Source organism: Macrobrachium rosenbergii, chromosome 14 (assembly GCF_040412425.1).
Source record: "Macrobrachium rosenbergii isolate ZJJX-2024 chromosome 14, ASM4041242v1, whole genome shotgun sequence".
Classification (NCBI taxonomy): domain Eukaryota; kingdom Metazoa; phylum Arthropoda; class Malacostraca; order Decapoda; family Palaemonidae; genus Macrobrachium; species Macrobrachium rosenbergii.
Window position 1 is genome coordinate 21,052,553 of NC_089754.1, and position 20,119 is coordinate 21,072,671.

The 20,119-nt window shown below is 36.7% G+C and overlaps 1 protein-coding gene across 1 annotated transcript; it reads right to left on the reverse strand.

Moving 5' to 3' along the window:
* Positions 1-4,713: 4,713 nt before the first annotated feature.
* LOC136845767 (facilitated trehalose transporter Tret1-like) lies at positions 4,714-9,137 on the reverse strand. The gene is made up of 4 exons (XM_067116019.1): positions 8,683-9,137; positions 7,390-7,522; positions 6,982-7,157; positions 4,714-6,484 (listed from the first exon to the last, which is right to left on the reverse strand). Exons 1-4 carry the CDS (start codon positions 8,779-8,781, stop codon positions 5,291-5,293), a joined length of 1,602 nt encoding a protein of 533 aa, XP_066972120.1. The 5' UTR covers positions 8,782-9,137; the 3' UTR covers positions 4,714-5,290.
* Between the last annotated feature and the right edge of the window lie 10,982 nt (positions 9,138-20,119).

Consider the following 20,119-nt stretch of genomic DNA (forward strand, 5'->3'; position numbering starts at 1 on the left):
GTTTCCTCTGAAACGGCTCGTTAAAGTCAATTCCGTTGTTCAGTGGAGGTTTTTGCCTGTTCAGTTGCACTTCCGAAAAAAAGGCATTCAGCGCAAAGCTGGGGAAGTCAGGAATACAATATTAAGCGAGGGGAGAGAAGAGGAGGAACCAGAGAAAAGAAGAAAAGAAAAAAGGGCTTGTTGTTAAATATAGAAACATAGCTTTATCTCAGTTGCAGTAAAGGTAAAGGTGGGTGGTCACTCGAAAAAACAAAGCAGATTAGTAGCAAGTTAATTTTCAGTAACAAAAATTTAGTAAAGTGGTAAACATTCATTTTTTAAAAAATTAAGTAAAGTAACAATATTATAATTTTCAAGTGGTTCTGTAGAAGATTTCAAGGGTCCTGTATTGTTTGTTCGCAAATAATTATTCTAAATAGTCTGGTTGCATGAAAATGTGTCTTGAAATATCGTGGGATAGACACATTCAAAATCAACGTAAGCACCAGAGAAAAAAACACTATTATGAGCCAAAAGAATTAAGTGACAAATGAAATTAGCATCAGGTAAAAGAGGGGATAATATACATAACGCAAAAAATTAGAAAAATTGGTGAGGACGTGCAGCAGTCTTCTGTGTACATTTTATAAATGATAATCTCTGCACCTAGCTCTAGCGCATTCGGGTTGTTTCGGCCGTAAGCACGTTTACGTGCAAAATGGGCGCCGTGTTTAGTACCAGCCCCTTGGGGATGTACGTAAAACATGAAATAATAATGGTAAATACCATAGACATAACGGTAAATACCATAAACGTAACGTCTTACATTGTTTTGGATGTTACGGCCTGAAGTGACTTACGGCCGAAACGACCAGGACCGGCTCTAGCAGTGTAGTGTGTGTGTGTGTGTGTGTGTGTGTGTGTGTGCGCGTGTGTTAATACTGAAGAACCAGGAACCGATGTTGGAACACAAAGAGAAAGAGTACAAGTACTTGGGGGAATGGTACTATGAGAAAGATGACCATAAACAAAGTATGTAAAAAGGGAAGGCAAAATACGGTTCATGACTTATGATATTATGAAATATGGAAATGCAGGAAAAGCAGATGTTTCCCAAAAAACAAAAATCCATATATAAGAAATGTCGTAATCCTTACTATCGTGCTTATAGAGAAACCCTAGGGAAGAATAAATAAAAGAAAGCGGCATATATGAATGGGAGGGGAAACTGTACAGAAGTATGAAAGGCATGCTTGAACAACAGTAAACTACGCCCAATGAGAGTCTGATAGCTGGAACAGGTATGGCCTATGGAAAATAGAATTAAATATAAAAAAAATAATTTTCTGCAACATTAACAGAAGTTAGGAGAAGGCTAGTGAAAAAGTAGTGGTACAAATAAAGAAACCTTGTATAAACTGCAGGGGAGAAAGTGTGATATGTGTAAAAAGTACGAAGTTAATTCGGACGTTGTAAAGATCCGCAACCCCAGAGTGCCCATGTAAAGATTGGCTATCCTCAGAATGAACTTGTTAACATCAGCCACCCCCCAGTACTGAACACGGCGAAGGGACATTCCATTTGGCCGACAACAAACAAATGCACCGCCAGTATCAGAATGAGCTTGTTAACATCAGCCACCCCAAATATTAGCTTGTTAAGATAAACAACCCTCAGGTACTCTGGGGTTGCTGTTCTTTACAACGTCCGTTAATTCTACGTAAAACTGTATACAAAGCAGAAGCTTAAAACGGAATTAAAAGATAGAATTGCAAAGGGAGTTAAAATGAATATGGGAGGGGGTAGAAAGAAGACTAAGCCGAGGTTCACTGGTGGGAGGAGTAGATAGAAATCTAAGGATGAATTGGGTACAACTATCAATACTGACAAAGTTCTCCCTAGCACCGAATTAACTACAAATAAAACTTGCTTATTATCGTTTATCTATTTTTTTTATCTTTATTGTTTCTTCAAACAATAAAGTGACCGAATTCATCTCTTTGAAACTGAATGATTCTCTTTTATTTTCTCTGTAGTGCAATCATTCTTTCACTCCATGACTTAACGTTTTCCAGAGTAAATGGTTTGTGTTCTTCAAGATTTCCTTTCTTCATCGAAGTTAAGAAAACCTTACATGTTTTGCCAAGTTAATTTAGTACAATGCTAAACAATGTTTCTGTGATTCCAGGCAGGTTAGAAAGCTTCACAATCTATTTTGTTGGACGGAAGATCTTCATCAACAGCTTTCGCCCAATTCTCAACTGATAAGAAGTCTATAGATTCTTTGACTAGAGCATTCAGATCTGTATTTTTAAAATTATTTTTCTTTGCTACATAAGATTTTGCTTGCGCTCACATTAGTCGGTGGCACAATACTTGTGTCCATGGTTTCTCGCAAGTCTGTCAATTACATAAGCCTTGTCTCTACATGATTATTGATTTGTACTTATTCAGGTTATCTCCAAGATTTACATCCTTTTTTAACCGGTATCCAATATCCTCTTTTTGATAAACAACGTCGGGGAATCATCGATCCGCACCGAATGATACGATACGTTATCAAACACTGTAATGGAAGGTGACCTCATTTTGGGAAGAAGAGTTCGTCAGTTTTTGAATCTCGAGGTGGGTAAAGCGGAGACCTTTAGTGAATGTAACTGAAGGGTATAAACCTTAATTTATCCGTGGCTTAGACATTTTAACCGTCTCAAAATTATTTGTCTTTAATAGACTGGGAAATTGAGAGCGTTCGGCACGTTTCTAGGTTTATAACTTTCATACTAATCGAAATCAATAATGATAATTATTTACAAATAAAGTGAATTTCAGAGAAAGGATGTATATATAAAACTATCCATTTCTCGATTTATGTTGTAATAAAGATGAACCTCTAATACTGGCAACTACGCATTGACTCCAAAATACCACCACCCCAGTCTCTTCCTAACTTTGTCAGAGTATAATAGCATTTCTCACCTTCATATCATCTGGCATTCTTTCCACGCAACCAAACCTTATTAATATACTCTGAGCAATGCTTTCACCTATAATAACCTATTTACCAGTTCGTCATTACCCAATTTTTCTTAATTTCAGTATTGATTACTCCACCCACACAACACCAACAGTTTACCTCAACATCCTCCTCCTTATTCTTTTATTCGCTTTCAGCATCCATACCGCTTGTCCATACATGAAAATGGGCTTATCAGTACCTTTATACAAGCCAACTTCACCTCTTGATGGCAGTCCCTTTCTAATTTCCTTACATGACTCACCTCCTCTGTCATTCTACCATCATCATTTAGATTCTTCCCAAATAACCAAGAGAATCAAATACTTCCACGCTTCCAAAATCCACACAACTTTTATTGCTTCATTTCCATTAACCCTTGTTATCTTACTGTAGCTCCTTTTAAATTTTAAAATTCTTTACTAGTCTTGGGACTTTTCCTTACTGTCATCAGTCAATAATATGTTAGGTGCAAAAAACCATGTACCTATATTCCCTTCAGGATCCTATTTCATCCCTAAAATTTCCACCTACATCCCCTGTCCTTTCTCTGAATTTTTTTTCTGTCACAGCTCTGTATCTTAGAGGTTTTCCTATTTAATAAAACATTGCTTTCATCATAACGTCATCAAACTGATTCTGGCAGAAGCTTTGACGTGTTCCGTAGTAAACACTCTTTAATCGGTTTCATATAGTCACACAACCGATATACTCATAGCAGTCCTCTTAAAGACCTTTTCTTTTTTCCATGTTAGGCTGAGACGGGAACACTTTCCGCTTGATGATCATATATATATATATATATATATATATATATATATATATATATATATATATATATATATATATATATATATATATATATATATATATATATATATACTTTTAGTCATTGCCTTTATGGATTGTATCCTAATGGTTTTACATCTGGTTTTTAATAATTTACCAAATATCACTCGTTAACGAGAAGCGAAATTGATCATCTTGAAGACGAACATCCAGTTTCATGAGGAGGTTCGCACCGATGTCATTCTTTCTTTTCCAATGTAGCTGGAGAAATGTCCTTCAAGCTGCAATTTTACCACGGCTTTTACTGAAATCTTACATAAATTCAGAATCAGATGCGGACACGTATGCACATGTAGTGTAGCATACACAATACAGAAGTGTATTCTGCGAACACAAAGTCTAATCGGATCAAATGGATGTTCTGTAAGTGAATATTTACAGTATATATTCATAGTAGATAATTCACGGCTTTGTTAAACACAGAAACTCAGGTAACCGTTTTTCTCTTTTATTTACAAAAATAGAGATATATATATTTCTAACTCGCAATAAATTCTTCGTGCTTACAAGAAAAATAAAAGAAACTATGTAACAAAAACTGGCTTGGATTTTATATCACATATAGAACTATATATTAATATCCTCTTACACTTATACATTATTAATGGAAGAAGTTATATCTGATAATATACAGTATGTCCTCTCTTTGCTTTTCACAGTAACATATACACACACATTATATATATATATATATATATATATATATATATATATATATATATATATATATATATATATATATATATATATATATATATATATATATATATATATATATATATATATATATATATATATATATATATATATATATATATATATATATATATATATATATATATATATACAGTATATATATACTATATAAGTAAGAAAGGTTTAAAGAGTAAAAAATGCGGAAATATGACGATGTGATAAGAAATATGAGCGCAGATGAAAGACAGATCAAAGTTTTGATATGGTTTGCTCACGAAGTGTGTACAAATCTGAAAGTTTTGAGCGGAGAGAGGAAAGTCAGACTAGGCGGGGTTTGGTCAGATGGGTCTGAAGTGGTGATGAACAGGTTTTATAATCTCCAGGAAGTCTGAGCGCGCAACAGATATAGATGAGTGGCTCAGTGCGTAGGAGTACAGAGTGGCTGAGGTTGTGGGAACGACAGATGCCTTGTTTTCAGAGAAGTACTTATTGCTGGTATGCAGGCGTCTACAACTGATGCATAAGACCTTATGCACTTACAAAGGGAATAGAGGGGTTTCTGCGCAGGTGTGATTCTAAAATGAAGTGATGCGTGGCTAGTACAAAAGATAGAATAGCGGGGAGAACCCATTACACGTCCAACGATGTAATAGGAAAAATAAATCTCGTGTAAAAATGTTATGATGATGATGATAATGGCGATGATAAAGATAATGATGATACATATATTTCAATGATGAATGAAACATTACCCTAAACTATGTCTACAATTTCTTTTTTGTTTCCAAGGTCCACCATAGTAACGACTCTTCCAAAAACTCGCTCGTCATGAGATGAATCTGTGCTGTCAATGTTGGCACTACAACCTACACTGTCTTCGTTATTGTTCTGTTCTTTAGGCGGCTTTTTACGTTCAGGACAATGAATATTAGTCGCTACCTTAGACCAATAACTCTCCACCTCTTGCAAAGTCAGACCTTGTGTCTCAGGTAACAAAAGAACAAATGCGACTAAAGTCAGGCACCCAGCTGCATATCCCCAGAAGGATATGTAGAGGTTTGAGGCTGACGTTTGTGCTGCAAGGAAAGTGATGAAGAATTGTGCTGCAAAGGTTGCGGCTCCAGCAATTCCGCTTCCTGTGCCTCGAACTGAACTGGGCAGCAATTCTGTGGCAATCAGGTAGCTAGTGGGGCCGATGCCTATGCCAAATGCTAATGTGAACACTGCTAAGTATAAAAGTGGAGCCCAGGCTACTTTGCTCTCATTTTCATGTCCATAAAAATGGCATCCTAACAGGGCAACAGATACACCAGCAACTAAAGAGGCAATAATTATTATTTTCTTTCGCGGGAGGCGACCAAGGAGGAAAGCGCCTATGATATTTGAAAGGAAACGAACACTTCCAACAATCACAGAACCATGGTGGGGTGAAATTTCAGCATTTGCATTTTGGAAAATCTGGACAACGAATAAAGCAAGAACAAGCTGTCCCGTGCACTCTTTCAGGACAAGTAAAGTAGTCGACACAGCCACCGGCAATAAGGCGTTTAGTTTAGAAAGACTTCGAATATCTTGGCAACGTCCTTCTTCACAGTTATTGCTTGAGGAAAAAACATTCTGCATCTCGTTCACTTCCATGTCAACATCATGGTCGGGAGCTCGGAGATTTTTTAAAGTGTATTTGGCCTCTTCAATTCTACCCTGCTGAATTAACTTCGTAGGAGACTCTGGTACCAACAGTAGAAAAATCATGCATGGAACGAAAATAAATGGAATGATGAGGACAACCGTTGTCCAATGGAAGACTCCACCCATGAAGTAAGTGAGGAGGAACCCCAGGGAAAAGGCAGCCTCCGGTACAGCCCCTAGGAGTCCCCTCCTTTTCGGCTCACTCACTTCGCATGGGTACACGTAAACACAGATAGATCCGCCAGCAGTCATGAGTCCCTGAAAGTAAACAGAATTAACAGTTAGTTTACAACACTTAATTTCTCTTTTCTGTTTGGATGGCTTAAATTTTCCAAATTAAACATAGTGTTAAGTGTGAAATGGAACTTGGTGGTAGTTATGCTATCAGTACCATTATTATTAACTAAAATACAAATCAAGTATAATATCACGTTTTTCTGGATAACTGAAAACAGTCAAGCATTTCTGATTTTTTTTATTGCACAGTAGCTTTGTTCTGAATTCTCATGAGAAATAATGTCTACTCTAACGACAGCCAATGGGTTCATGTTCAGGAAATCGAGCCATCCAGTTAAAATAAAACTTACATTAAAGGTGATAAGTAGCCATCAAATGTTGTTAGATTCTGTTGTCAGAATTATTATTAAGAAAACAAACAAATGGTCAGAGAACAGCTTCCAATTGTGTTTTGCAAATGTATAGATAAAACAGGGTTATGTATGCTTTAATTACTAAGCAGAGGAAGTATTTAGTACCTGTATGGCTCTGAGAATGATCATAGCCGAGGGAGAGTCCCTCGACAGAAGTAATATAGGCCATGTCAGAGCGAGCGGGGGAAGGATTAGGATCAAGAGACGTCGAGCACCTAAAAGTTGCACGAGGCCACCACCCACGACCGACCCGGGAATGGACACTAGCTGAACGACGATTGCTAGAAAATAAAATAGATCTGAACATTAAACGTGAGCTACAAATAGCGCAAAAATAATGATAACACCAACAGTTGTCATGCCAATGGGGTCGTATTTATATTGTTTTTTTTTCTATATCAAATACCAAAGGCTAATGAAAGACGATGAAAAATACATAATGGGAAATGCTTCCATGCTATTTACAGTATTTTTGTGCAATAGGTCTACACAACAACAATGGCTTTTACTCACCAAACCAATTAATTTGCTCTTCATTTAGGCTAACTCCTCCCTCAATCTTCCAATTTCCTAAAGCTACTGATGAAAATGCTATGACTATTCCGAAGACACAGCCTGCTGAGCCAACTGCCACAGCAGAGGCGACCTGGAAGAGAAAATCAAAAGATAAATTGCAGTTCGTAATGCTGTGGATATCTGCTTATCATCAGCAAAGGTAAAATACTGCTTTTAATGTCTGTTCTTTGTTTACGTGAAGAGTATTTTAAACATTTGTGAAATATTGACTGCTAAGCAATGGAGCATTGAGATGATGAAATTAGTAGTGATACTTTTGGTCTGAATATTCATAACAGATTAACCACGTTCTAACTATCACGCGGGAAACTCGAGGGGTTCTAACTTCAACAACAAAGTAGAACTGTTTGTGGCAGGAAGAGTGTAATGTAACTGACAAGTTTTCAAGAAACATATGGTATAGATGTGAGCCAAAATTAAAGAAAAATACTGCTCATTTAAATTCCAGGTTAGTTTATTGTCCAGTGGGCAACCACATCTAAACGAAATTTCTGTTTTTTCCTGTTCCAAAAATCACTACGAAGGTCTTCTGAACACCAGTATCATGGAAGTAAAAGACAAGACAAAGTTAATTTTAAACGTCTCTGGTTCCTGCCATAGCTACTTCCGGATGGAAAAGTATTGAATGTGAATAACTTGTTAACAATATCGCCAACTGGAAGATGCATTCTACTTAGGGGAGGGTAATGCGTTATGTTTATCTATTTATTTATCAGAGTAACGTTCTGTAGACACAGTCATAAAGGTAGAGTAAGGAACTGGCTGGAGTTTAAGATATTCTTGCTAAATTAATACATTCACTCTAGTAGGAAAAAGTTTTCGTACCCAACACACTCTGAGTTGACGTCGCCGGCTTGTAAACAAACTTATTCCCGCGTCTGGTACGTGCGAGGGCCCAAGCTTTCGTCCGAGTTTAAATCGTATATTTAAAATAACTAAGGGAAACGAAGTTTTTTTTTCAATAAAATTACTGATTCCACAGCAAGCATAAAACTTTTATATCGAAGTCAAAATCCTCGTGTCAGGTTTTTAGACAACCAAAAATACCTGGATGAGCACATGTTGATATGTGACCAAGGAATGAGAAACTTCAAGTAGACTACAGTTACGAATAGTCGAAATTTAGATCTGGATAACCAAAGTTTGGCTCAGCAAGTGAATTATGTGATGAAGTCTGTAAAAAAAGAAATATGTGAAGTTCAGCTTTAGGCACGTGACATTTTTCCTTACCTGACGAAATACTGGTGTTATAAACTGCTTTTTCTCTGACATCAATTGACTTGTCACGTCTTGTTGTAGTTTGTCTGTTTCTTCCACTTTAGTGTCCATACGGAAAAATTTAAAAAAACGACGTAAATTACCACAAGTAGTGTCAAACTTCTTAAGGAATTTAAGAGCAAACTGAAACTCGAGGCAAACGTTGCGACTAAAATCACATTAAGAAGTAATCACTATTGTGATCGTCGTCTTTACTCTCGAGATGAACGAACCAGCTTTGTTTCAGGACGGGACAGTTGACCTGACTGTTGCTGACGGATGTACTGGGAAACCAATCGTTCCTCAGTTACCTTATATACTGGGTTCGCGTCTTCGCGGTCAATACAGTGCTGCCGCCTCCCTCCTGAGTCCTGACGTAACCCTCGGTTACCGAGAGATAGACACCCCCATCCCTTGTCTAGTTGTCGGCAGTACGCCAACTGCATGTAGTGGTTACACTGAGCGTTACACGACATATTTCGTATTTTATTCGTTAGGATGTGTGAAGGCGATGTAATGATCTAGGGGCCTTTCAGACAAGCGAATATTATCAATAAGCGTTGCAACTTATGGAACTAGATTGTTTCCCCTCGATTCTGGTTCTCGAAGTTTCTCTGACTGGGGAACATCGCTGCGTGTGTTTCTCCTGTCTAGCTATTAAAATTAATTTCTTTCAAGAAAGGCGTTATTTTTTATCAAGTTAAAATACGATACAGAGGGCATTAAATAATATACTTCAAGGAGTCCGCTGTTTCTGAAGAGGCCTCGGGAGACGACCGTGTATGCGGATGATTTCAGATTAGACTAGTTATGCGGGAACGTCAGCCTGTTTGCCCGCGCTGAAATCCTTCTACGTTTAAAATATTAGAAATAGGAAAATCTTCGTTCTATTTACAAATATTTATATACATGTTCCTACACACGCACACACACATTATATATTATATATATATATGTGTGTGTGTGCATATATATACACACATATTTATTTATTTAATATGTATATGTGTGTGTTCTAGAGTTTATACCAAATTTACGTTCATGTTTCGAGCATGAACTATTATGTCTGCTGTCTTAACAAAAATCTCAAGCAATGGTATAGCTAGTTATACTTGGATTTGATCACTTACTGTAATATCATCTTCAGCTGTCCTGCTTCTCGAAAGTTCGTTTTCCTACCCTCGGCCTAGTTTTGTGGGTCGATTGCTGCCTCTGATTGCCGTTTCATCCAACTACCAGTTGCTAAACATTACTATGCAATCTCTTAGTAAATACAAGTGCATCTTTCTTCTATGACGATAAACTTCCATTGACAACACCATTGACTGTCTTCAACATATGCAGACTCACATGCGTAACATGGGTGACTTTTGTTATATAACGCTTTGAACATGCGGAGGAACTAGGTGACGTTGCCGTATGGTGAATAAGCTAGGTCACCTCTTTTCTAAATCAAGGAAGAGAGGAAAAATAGACCGATTGCACATGTCACGTAAAGGAAGGGAAAAGGGAAATGAGTAACTACTGTATACAAAGTGACAACGCAGCGTCCCCTATCACCTCTCCCTTTCTCTCTCTATCTTTCTCTAAAGCAGACATTTCACGCAGAATGCAGGGCTTTGCTGCAGTCATGTTCCTCAGTTCCAGAACGTTCGCACCCAATGCTCTCACTCTCTCTCCCCTCACTTCACATCCAACCCCTTCTCTCTTTCCAAACCACCTGTTACGATGAAATAGACCGGCGCAGGTTTTCAGTCCTCTTGCGAGCTCCAGATTACTCGCGTTTGCTTTGTTTCTGAAACAGTATTGGCTCAAACCACTGAGGATTATTTGAGATCGTGTTTGTAAGTCCAAGGCATTCCTTTATATTGTTCTCTCTCTCTCTCTCTCTCTCTCTCTCTCTCCAGTATTTGAATGAATGGTAGTAGGTCCAGCGTTCTTCAGCAGAAAGGCCTACTATAGGTGTCTCATAAACAGATCCATGATAATTTGATAATCCTGAAAGCTTTTTTTCTGAAAAGGGAAAACCCGATGAGCTTTGTTTCAGCAATTAGATATATCCATTTCTCTCTCTCTCTCTCTCTCTCTCTCTCTCTCTCTCTCTCTCTCTCTCTCTCTCTCTCTCTATATATATATATATATATATATATATATATATATATACATATACACACACACACACACACACACACACACACACACACACATACATACATATATATATATATATATATATATATATATATATATATATATATATATCACCAGGAATAACTTTACCTTGTAACGTATATGCAATACATACATACAAATATTACCACATGTAGCCATAGCTTGCGCTCGTGTCTGCCAAGAGAGAGAGAGAGAGATTCCTCATTCATTCTGTATTAATATTGACCAAAACGTTATCAGTGATGAGGCATTGGTTACGTAAAGCATTTTGTCCTTGCTTAAAGAACAAATTTTCTATATTAAATCACTGGAGTATTTCTCTGAGGCATTTAAACTGGAGTTTCAATTTTACATTTCATTCAAAAACTTCATCAAATTGGCGAATGTACAAATAGGATGTATACATAAGGCATTAATTTGGTTTTTAGCATATCAATTAACTTTCATTTTGTCTACATTTTTTTCACCACAATGTTACTTCAATACTTCAAGAAACAAATCTCCCACCCTATGAGTTTTTAATTTTAGTGGAAGATAAATTAATTGGTGACTGGGCAATTTTATAGCCTTTTGTTAACTAATGATTCGTCTCAAAATCACGGAAGGAGCACTGATAACTTGAGGGCAAGAAAGGCCATTAGTAGATATTAATCTCATCAGTAAATACTTCACTCTTTTGGAACATATACAAAAAATCAACATTTCTAAATGTTCCTTTGCGACTAAGAAAGTGCAGGGAAACGTATCATGACGAAAACATTTTTGGCTTAAAACACTAACAAGATTTATCCTTCTTATTATTTCTATATGTTTACTGCTGAAAAAAATGTAACATTTGGTATCTGACATTCGTCACGAAAACACTATGAAGAAAAGATCATATCTACGCTAATCTATAGAATTTGTTCCACGGCTAATCTGGAGGAGATTAAGAAGAATTAGTGAATATTTAATATCCGCTCGCATTTTGAATTAATATAAGGTCTCAGGCAAAAACCACAAATAAGAGATTCAGTTTTTACCGTAATTCATAATATTATTTTTCCTGTGTATGACTGACAGTCAACGGGTGATGAAATCCAAATTTAACTCACCGTTCTCCACCCTCGCGCAGCACGTAATGTCCCTTGGGTAGGGTCTTTATGTTAGTTCCAGATAGTTAAAGTACAGGGCAGAAATCTTTCGAAGTACATTGGAATTCAACTAGACGTATATTTTCCTGAAAAAAATGAAAGGAGGTCTCTTTAATGGCATTTGTTAAACCAGGAGCTATTTATTTATGTACGTGGTACATAAATTTACCTATGTGACTTTCGCTTCATAACCAAGGTCACATTAATTTAATCATCCTAAGTTTTATCTTCAAATTTATTATGAGTTAGAGTGACAGTTTCAGAGGAAAGAATAAAACGAGCAACAGCAAAATGACCTTGCAGTAAGAGCGTGGTTACAACACAAATGAAAATGAGCAATAACTAGTTAACCCCTTTACAAATAAATCATAGAATGATCTAAACTCAGAGTTACGTCAGTACACCTTTACAGTAAGGCCTACAAGCCTTCTTGATAGCAACGAAAGCCCACAGCATAAATACAAACCTTCCACGAGTAAAAAGACGACTAGAATCATAAAAAAAAACTCCGAAGCTGCTCTGGCCAGGACAAAGCACACCAATAATTCGATCATAAGAAAAACGCCGCAGCCCGGAAACAAGGACATACCACCAAAACCCATTTCACTCCCTCACTCGCATCTGCGTCGCACCAAACGGCATTTTTAGCTCTGTCCACAAAGACTTCATGGCAGGCACAGGTACGAAAGTGTGCATACGGAGGCATCGCTGCTATTTAAGGCATGACGGCACCAAGGACAGACTGCCTGTGAAAAGGTTTTCCCAGTGAAGATGAACAGTTCACGTTTTGTCTAAATTCGCCGTTAGATGTTAGAAATGTTTGCATAGTCTTATCATTATTGTTCTTATTTCCGGATTATTATTATTATTATTATTATTATTTGCTAATGCCTACGTAGGCCTATGTCTTTTGTCAGAGCGTCTTATTATGTAACTTGACTGGGCAAGCACTTGTATTTTTGTTTAATGATAATTTCTCATTTACATTATAAAAATGTTAGGGATAATCTATGTATATTGTAAGTTTCCTACACCCCGGCCAGGTAACTCGCTTTAGACACATTTGACACCAGTGGTACACAGAAACAGTTCTTGCTAAGTTACAAAAATGCGCGCACTGAAATTAAAAAATACCACTTACATCCACCAATTTATAGCAATAACGATGATATTTGAAAACGCATTTCGTGAAAATGAGGTAATCTCTAGAGGTTAGTAGACCGACAGTCAGAATCTGCGCCCCTCAGCTACCACGCTTTGCATAAATTAGTGAGGGGAAACCGATGTGGCCCACAGCTCGGGTCGGATTCAACCAGCTCTGGTAGCTTGTAACCGGTTCTCTCACGGCCGGGTTCCACTGCCAGGTTTTCCAAGAATACAATCTCTCCGCGGTCATTTGTCCCTCTTTCTTGCTCATGGCATTTTGGACCCAGTTAGCTTCTATAACCGCCGCATACCAGGTTGCCTTCATGTAACTTTTGGCTTCGACGCTAGACTTTGAGGCGCATGCACGTGAAAGCACTGAGCCGGTACGATAATTGAGTCATTAGTTTGTTTTTACGTATGTAAACATCTGAGTGTTTGTCTGGCACTCACCTATAACAAGCTGTTATGGGTTCGAATATTTGTTTAATTATTTGGTAAAGCGACCAACGACTGCAAGCCAGACACCATACGGTCAATATTTCGAGGGGATTCGAATTTGTTCGAATTCCTCAATACTTTGGGCAGTCTCCTACTGCAACGAGACGGAGCGCGGGCCAAATCAATTCACAAGTCAAGCCTCAGACGCCCACCTGTGACTCTCTTCTAACTCGCTCCTAAACATATTTCTGCCGCCCATGTTTAAACACATTTATTTCTGTAAGGGGGCGCGCGTGGGTACGTACTCAACCAGTTTTGTGAGGATGATTCTGGCTCAACTGGTGATGAATTAATGTTATACTCATCGTTATTTTAGATAAACTTGCACAGTATATAGGTTGCCTTTCTTATGACAGCTTCAGGTTTTAAGTTTTTCCTTGCTGAGGATATTGTCTTTCAGCTTCAATTTTACCTTCTGAGTATTCGATACTCTCTGAAATACCTCTTCCGAAATTCTAGATGCTCTTCCAAGAAGGTTTAAAACCTTAAAACCTTTGCGTAAATAAGATTTTTCTTTAAGTGTGTGATAACTTATACTTCACTAGACTTCTTTCTTACATAATGATAAGTGGGAACGAGAGACTGAGTAGCGTGTGTATATGGCTGTCTGATGTTTATATTTAGCGTTGTAATTATTTAACGGATAACTGTCTGGCAGCATGTACGGCATTATGGGGCATGTGATGCTACAACGGACCATGAATAAAGTTTCTAAATATTTTGTTCTATTCCTCTCGGCTAGCGTGACTAATTTACTTGTTTTTCTCCTTTTACAAGAAATCGACGGAACCAGCCATTTACGGGGAAAAATAACTATTAAACTTCGTTCCAATAGGTAGCATACCCTTTGTCTCCTATCATGAAGCTTATAGCCAACTACGTAGCTTATGAGACTAGACTTGTTTGTACTCATCATCTAAGTTTATTTATGGGAGTCTTACTATCGGCCCTCACTCGGTTCATTGGACGGAGTTCTTTTTGTTTGTCAGATATTGTTTATAATTTGCATCTTGTCAGCGAAAGTTTTAATATCTTTTATGAACACGAAACAAAAATTGGGTAACTTACAGTTTTATTTATTTAGCTAAGACTAAATAAAGAAAGAAATTGGAGAAACTTGGAAAATTAAAAAAAAAATCATATTCCTAAATGTGAGCTCATTCCGTTACAAGCAAGAAGGCATATGCCTTTAAAACTAACATTTCTAATTAGGGCTGGTAAAATCTGGAGAGAAGAGAGAGAGAGAGAGAGAGAGAGAGAGAGAGAGAGAGAGAGAGAGAGAGAGAGATCCTTAATGATGTCACAGGAGTAAAAGGGGTAACGACTTAAGAGAATCGTCACACATTTTTTCTTAGCCAGCTTATCAAATGTGGTTGACTGATGACACATTACATCATGTTCCAGTTGCAAGCGGTGTTGTTGTTTGTATACGCGACTGAGATCTTAAAATCCTTCCTCACAGAAATAGGTTGTAGCAAAGGGCAGCAGCACTTGCAAGGCTTCACCACCAAGAAATGTCCTTTGTTTGCAAACTTTGATTCAGAACGAACCAAGAGACGCTTTTTATAGTTTGGAATCGTGGTTACATGTTAAATTATCTTATTTCTTTATCAGATGGTCCAGGTTAATTGTATTAGCTCTTTATATGATAATCCAGTAACTTGCTTATTTGATAATCTAGTAACTTGCAGTTTACAGTTTCTTCGGGTATATCTTCAACTTGAATACTGAGACAAATTCTTTCTTAGGTTTTTACTATTACATTACCAGGAATGCAGTAATTAAATTATCGAGATTGTTTGGAGATGTATCAGCAAAATATCAGTTGTGGGACGGGAATAGGATTATTTTTTGAATGCCGTTGGTTTTACCAGGAGCTCAGCCAACATCTGATCACGGCATTCCACTGAAGGTTCAATGCAATCTGATCTCAGCAACAGTACTGGCAAGATATTCTACTTGCGTCATATTCTTAGAACAAGAGAATATGTAGGCCAATGGACAATTCATTTTAGCCAAAAAATATTTCGCGTTCCTTTTCTCAATACAGAACAATCGTTGGAGGTCCTTGCTCCATGAGCAGTATCCGAAATCAGTGCAATAGACGTAAATGTTCCAAATCTATATTCTATCAACTCACGTCCTGCAACTCATATTTCAGCCTTTGATACGCAAGATTGTTAACGGTTTGTGAATACACAATCACAGAATGTTTTTTTTATATATATATTACTCCACCACTGAAACCCTGAGCATTCCCAACGTTGCTGAACCATCACATAGGTTAGTAAAATTAAGAATCCAGTGCAACCCCTCTTCTCTGAGGAATGAAGCAACGAGGTTTAAATGATCTACAGTTGTTACAATGCACAGCAGCGGACAAAAAGTAAGATAATATATATATATATATATATATATATATATATATATATATATATATATATATATATATATATATATATATATATATACATATATATTATATGTATATATATATATGTGTATGCGTGTGCGCTCGGTGCGGTATAATGAAAGCACATTTACATTCTAATTACAGTGATTGACTTCATTATTTGATAACGTAAGAAATGCAGTTTTGTTGAATCATTGTTTCCTGCTTGCCAGTTTCGGCTCTTAATTTCGAAGTACGTAAGTATGGTATTTTTATTATTAGTGGATCAATATATCTACCCTTACAATCGTCCTCCATACAGATTAGTTTTCATCTAGTTTATGTAGTTTCCTGATGTTTATTTTAACAAGATTTCATGCGTAGTTGCTATAGTACCAATTTCCGTCAAAATTTAAGGCTTTCGAAGTTTAAAAACATTATATATAATGTCAGGTTGCCACAACCAGAATTTGTTATATTCAAGGATGGTCTTAGTTATAGAGGAATGAGTGTGGGGTTTTCACCTGAAAAATAGGTATGGAAAACTATGGGAGTTAGTGGGATTACAATTGAGATTTTGCAGCATAAGTATGGTGTTAATAGTGTAAAAGAATTGCTGACAAGAACGTATTAGTTAAGTTGGAATCGTAGATAGATTCCCAAGGAATAGGAGAGACGAATAATATAGTTCTATTTCATAACCGTGACTATCACTGTTCAAAAATTATGCAAGACAAAGTCTGTTTTTACCATTGCTTTTATGAACATGCAAGAAAAACATTTTCACTTGTACTGGCAAAATTTACCAATTTACAAAAATACTATTACAATCCAGATATGTGTTAAGAGTAGCAATCCAAATTCAGACAACAGCCAAGGATGCACTGAAGAATTACTTTGCCAAGGGTGGTTCAAAAACACATTTAGAGAATTTCAAGGTCTAAAGAGGGCATTCACCTCGAACGCAGTAAAAGGCATTGCGACTCACTATGCTCAGGAGAAGAAACACAAGCACGAAAAGAAAAGTTATAAAATAGGAGTCGTTTATAACGATTTTAATCCGTAGCCATTACACCGTAAGAGTAATTTCAAACTAGACATTTATCACTGCAATAATGACAACACATAATCTGCGTAGTTAAGCCATCAAGTAAGTGGGTTAGGCAATGTAGGTTACACGATATTTATCATGGCAGAGCTGCCTTCGCGTAGGAAATATTTTCATGTTTTTGTTAGAATAATTACAAATATTTCTCTGTCTGAAAGAAGGAGAATTTACTTCCCAAAACATTTTAACATGTCTTTTCGCATTTCCAGTTTTAGTGGCCTCCATACAATCATATTCCGCATGTATTTGTTTTTTGTGAATATCCTTTACCGCTTATATATGCCCACACTCAGAATAGAAGAATATTATGAAAACAAATAGAATTTCTTGCACACATGCTCTCACAGTCACACACACACATACATACATACATATATATATATATATATATATATATATATATATATATATATATATATATATATAGCATATTTGTTCTCTAGGCTGGGCAAAACGTTAAGTCTAACTTGGAAGTTTTTACCCGCAGACTATCGTTATTACACAAGAAAAATATACAGGCATATTCCGTTTGATGTTATACTGTAATACAAGCTGTTTGCGCATACATGAATTGTATTTTTGTACAAAACATTTATAGTGCTGTGGATTTTGTCTTTGTACATAAAAGGGCCTTTGCACATAAGTTGATCTTGAAAAGGAGATATGAACATGCCATGTAATCTTTTGCTATTATAACATATATAAATTCAAAGAGGCATTCACTGTTTATGTTGCCAACTGCAGCGTAGACCAATTTAACTTGTATATCTGAATTCTTCATCCATATGCGTAAATGTAAACGCATTGTTGTCACATACCTAACAATAAAATGATAATAAAAAACGAAAATAATGGACAAAAAAGAATAGTAGGTAAATTATGGCGGTATAGGTTGGCATAAATCAGGATTCTCATTTGTAATTCATTATTTACAATCATTAAAAAACGCAATAATGTCATCATTTTTTCAGTATTTTCTTCAACTTTTTCCGATAAAGTTTTTAATAATTAATGTCAGTCTGCTGATTTGTCAAAGCCCCAAAGAAATACATCTGGCTTCGTTTTAACTTTTTTTTAATTATGAAATCGTACAGCTCGTGATCAGTCTTAAGATACTACATACGAAAAAGGATGGCTCATAGTTAAACAGCTCATTTAACTTGAAATACACTCACACATACGAAACATACATGTACACATATACACATAACCCTCCACTGTCACTTGAGCGCCGGTAGCAAAGGCCTGGGAAAGGGGCACTGACAGAATTGCATAAATTCAACGGTCCGTTCGAAAGAAGTCTCGCTTGACGCCCCTCTCCCCCTCTCTCTCTCTCTCTCTCTCTGCTCTTTGACGTATGCTCAATGATTTGGGCATCTTAACGCCAGACAATCATTCGACTTTACTCTTCAAAGGGGCAGACACGCTCGTAAGGGTAAATATACAATTACTTGCAAATAAACACGGATAGGATATTTTAAACTAATAGGGAACCTACAATAGTGCATTTCCGTGAGAGTTAAATAGCCATTTTGCGTGTGTCATAAAGTGCTGCATCATGCAGTGGTATTCATGTTGTTGTTTATGAGATGCCTATCACATTACCTAGCCGCAGATTGCTGACAATATTATCAACTAAAGTACCGATCACCTTCGGTGTTTTACGAAAGTTACAAATTTCACAAATCAGTTGATGAATTATTACGAAAAATGTCCAGCAATTAAGCAGATACCCAACCGTGCTTATGCAACACTGTTGCATGAGAGAAGCAGCGATGCTGTCGTCATCACCTGCCGGCGTACCAGATGCATAATAATTATCAATTTTCACTGCAGTGTCATTTCACACTGCCGAAATACTCTATTCCACTTGCTGTCTGTGAACATTACGTAGATTTCTTCGCTATGACCGATGTACAGTAAAACAGTGATGATTATGAATATGAGATTTATATAGTACAAGGCTGACATGACCGACGATTTTATAATTAGAGAGAAATGTCACGAAAGTGTCACTGAACTTCAGTTTCCTTCTGGTAAGAGCTTCTAGAAGGTGTTTCCCATCCGGTTCTCGCCAATTATTTCGGGATGAAGTTTCTAGTTCATGCCCGTGTCTGACGTGACTGTGGCCCGTGTTGACAATCTGCTGCTTTGTATATAATTCGGTAAATAGGTCAGCAGAGCCCCAGAGGGTTTTAACAGCACGTACCTAAATCATTCCGCCTCTCTCATATTTAACTTGGCTCCTGTTACCGTTGAGGTGTGTATAAAGGCCAGTGGAATATAGCACAATACTCCATGTATGTGCACACAAACCCACCCACGCAAACAAATACACACACACACACACACACACACACACACATATATATATATATATATATATATATATATATATATATATATATATATATATATATATATATATATATATATATATATATATATACATACATTAAAATACAGCATATTAACATATGATATACTAAATTAACTGCAAAAAAATGCATGAGTGTGGCAAAATAAATGAGAAATGAATTTTACTTGGAGCACAACAGCCTCACTCAGAATGGAATCAAGATTTTCTATGAGTAATCAACAAAATTCGTCTTTAAATGTAGATAAGATTCACTCGAAACATCAGTCATAACATTAAGTTAAAACACTTCATTAACTGCTGACTTCACATGACATTCCAAACTCTATTGCAAAAATGAATGAACTTCCTGTGGCTCTTGACTTCTGTACCAGCAAACATATTTTACGCAATGATTTTTCCCAACCCTGACATTCGAAAATGCATTCAGGAGAAATTGGAGTACTGGAACGAAGGGCAGCCTGATCTTTAATCTAATAATGAGCTCCTTATTGAAGGTGGTTACTAGATCTTCACACATTGAATAAACTGAGATGAAGAAAAGACGACAGGGAGAATAATTATATGCTTCAGGTTGATGTACA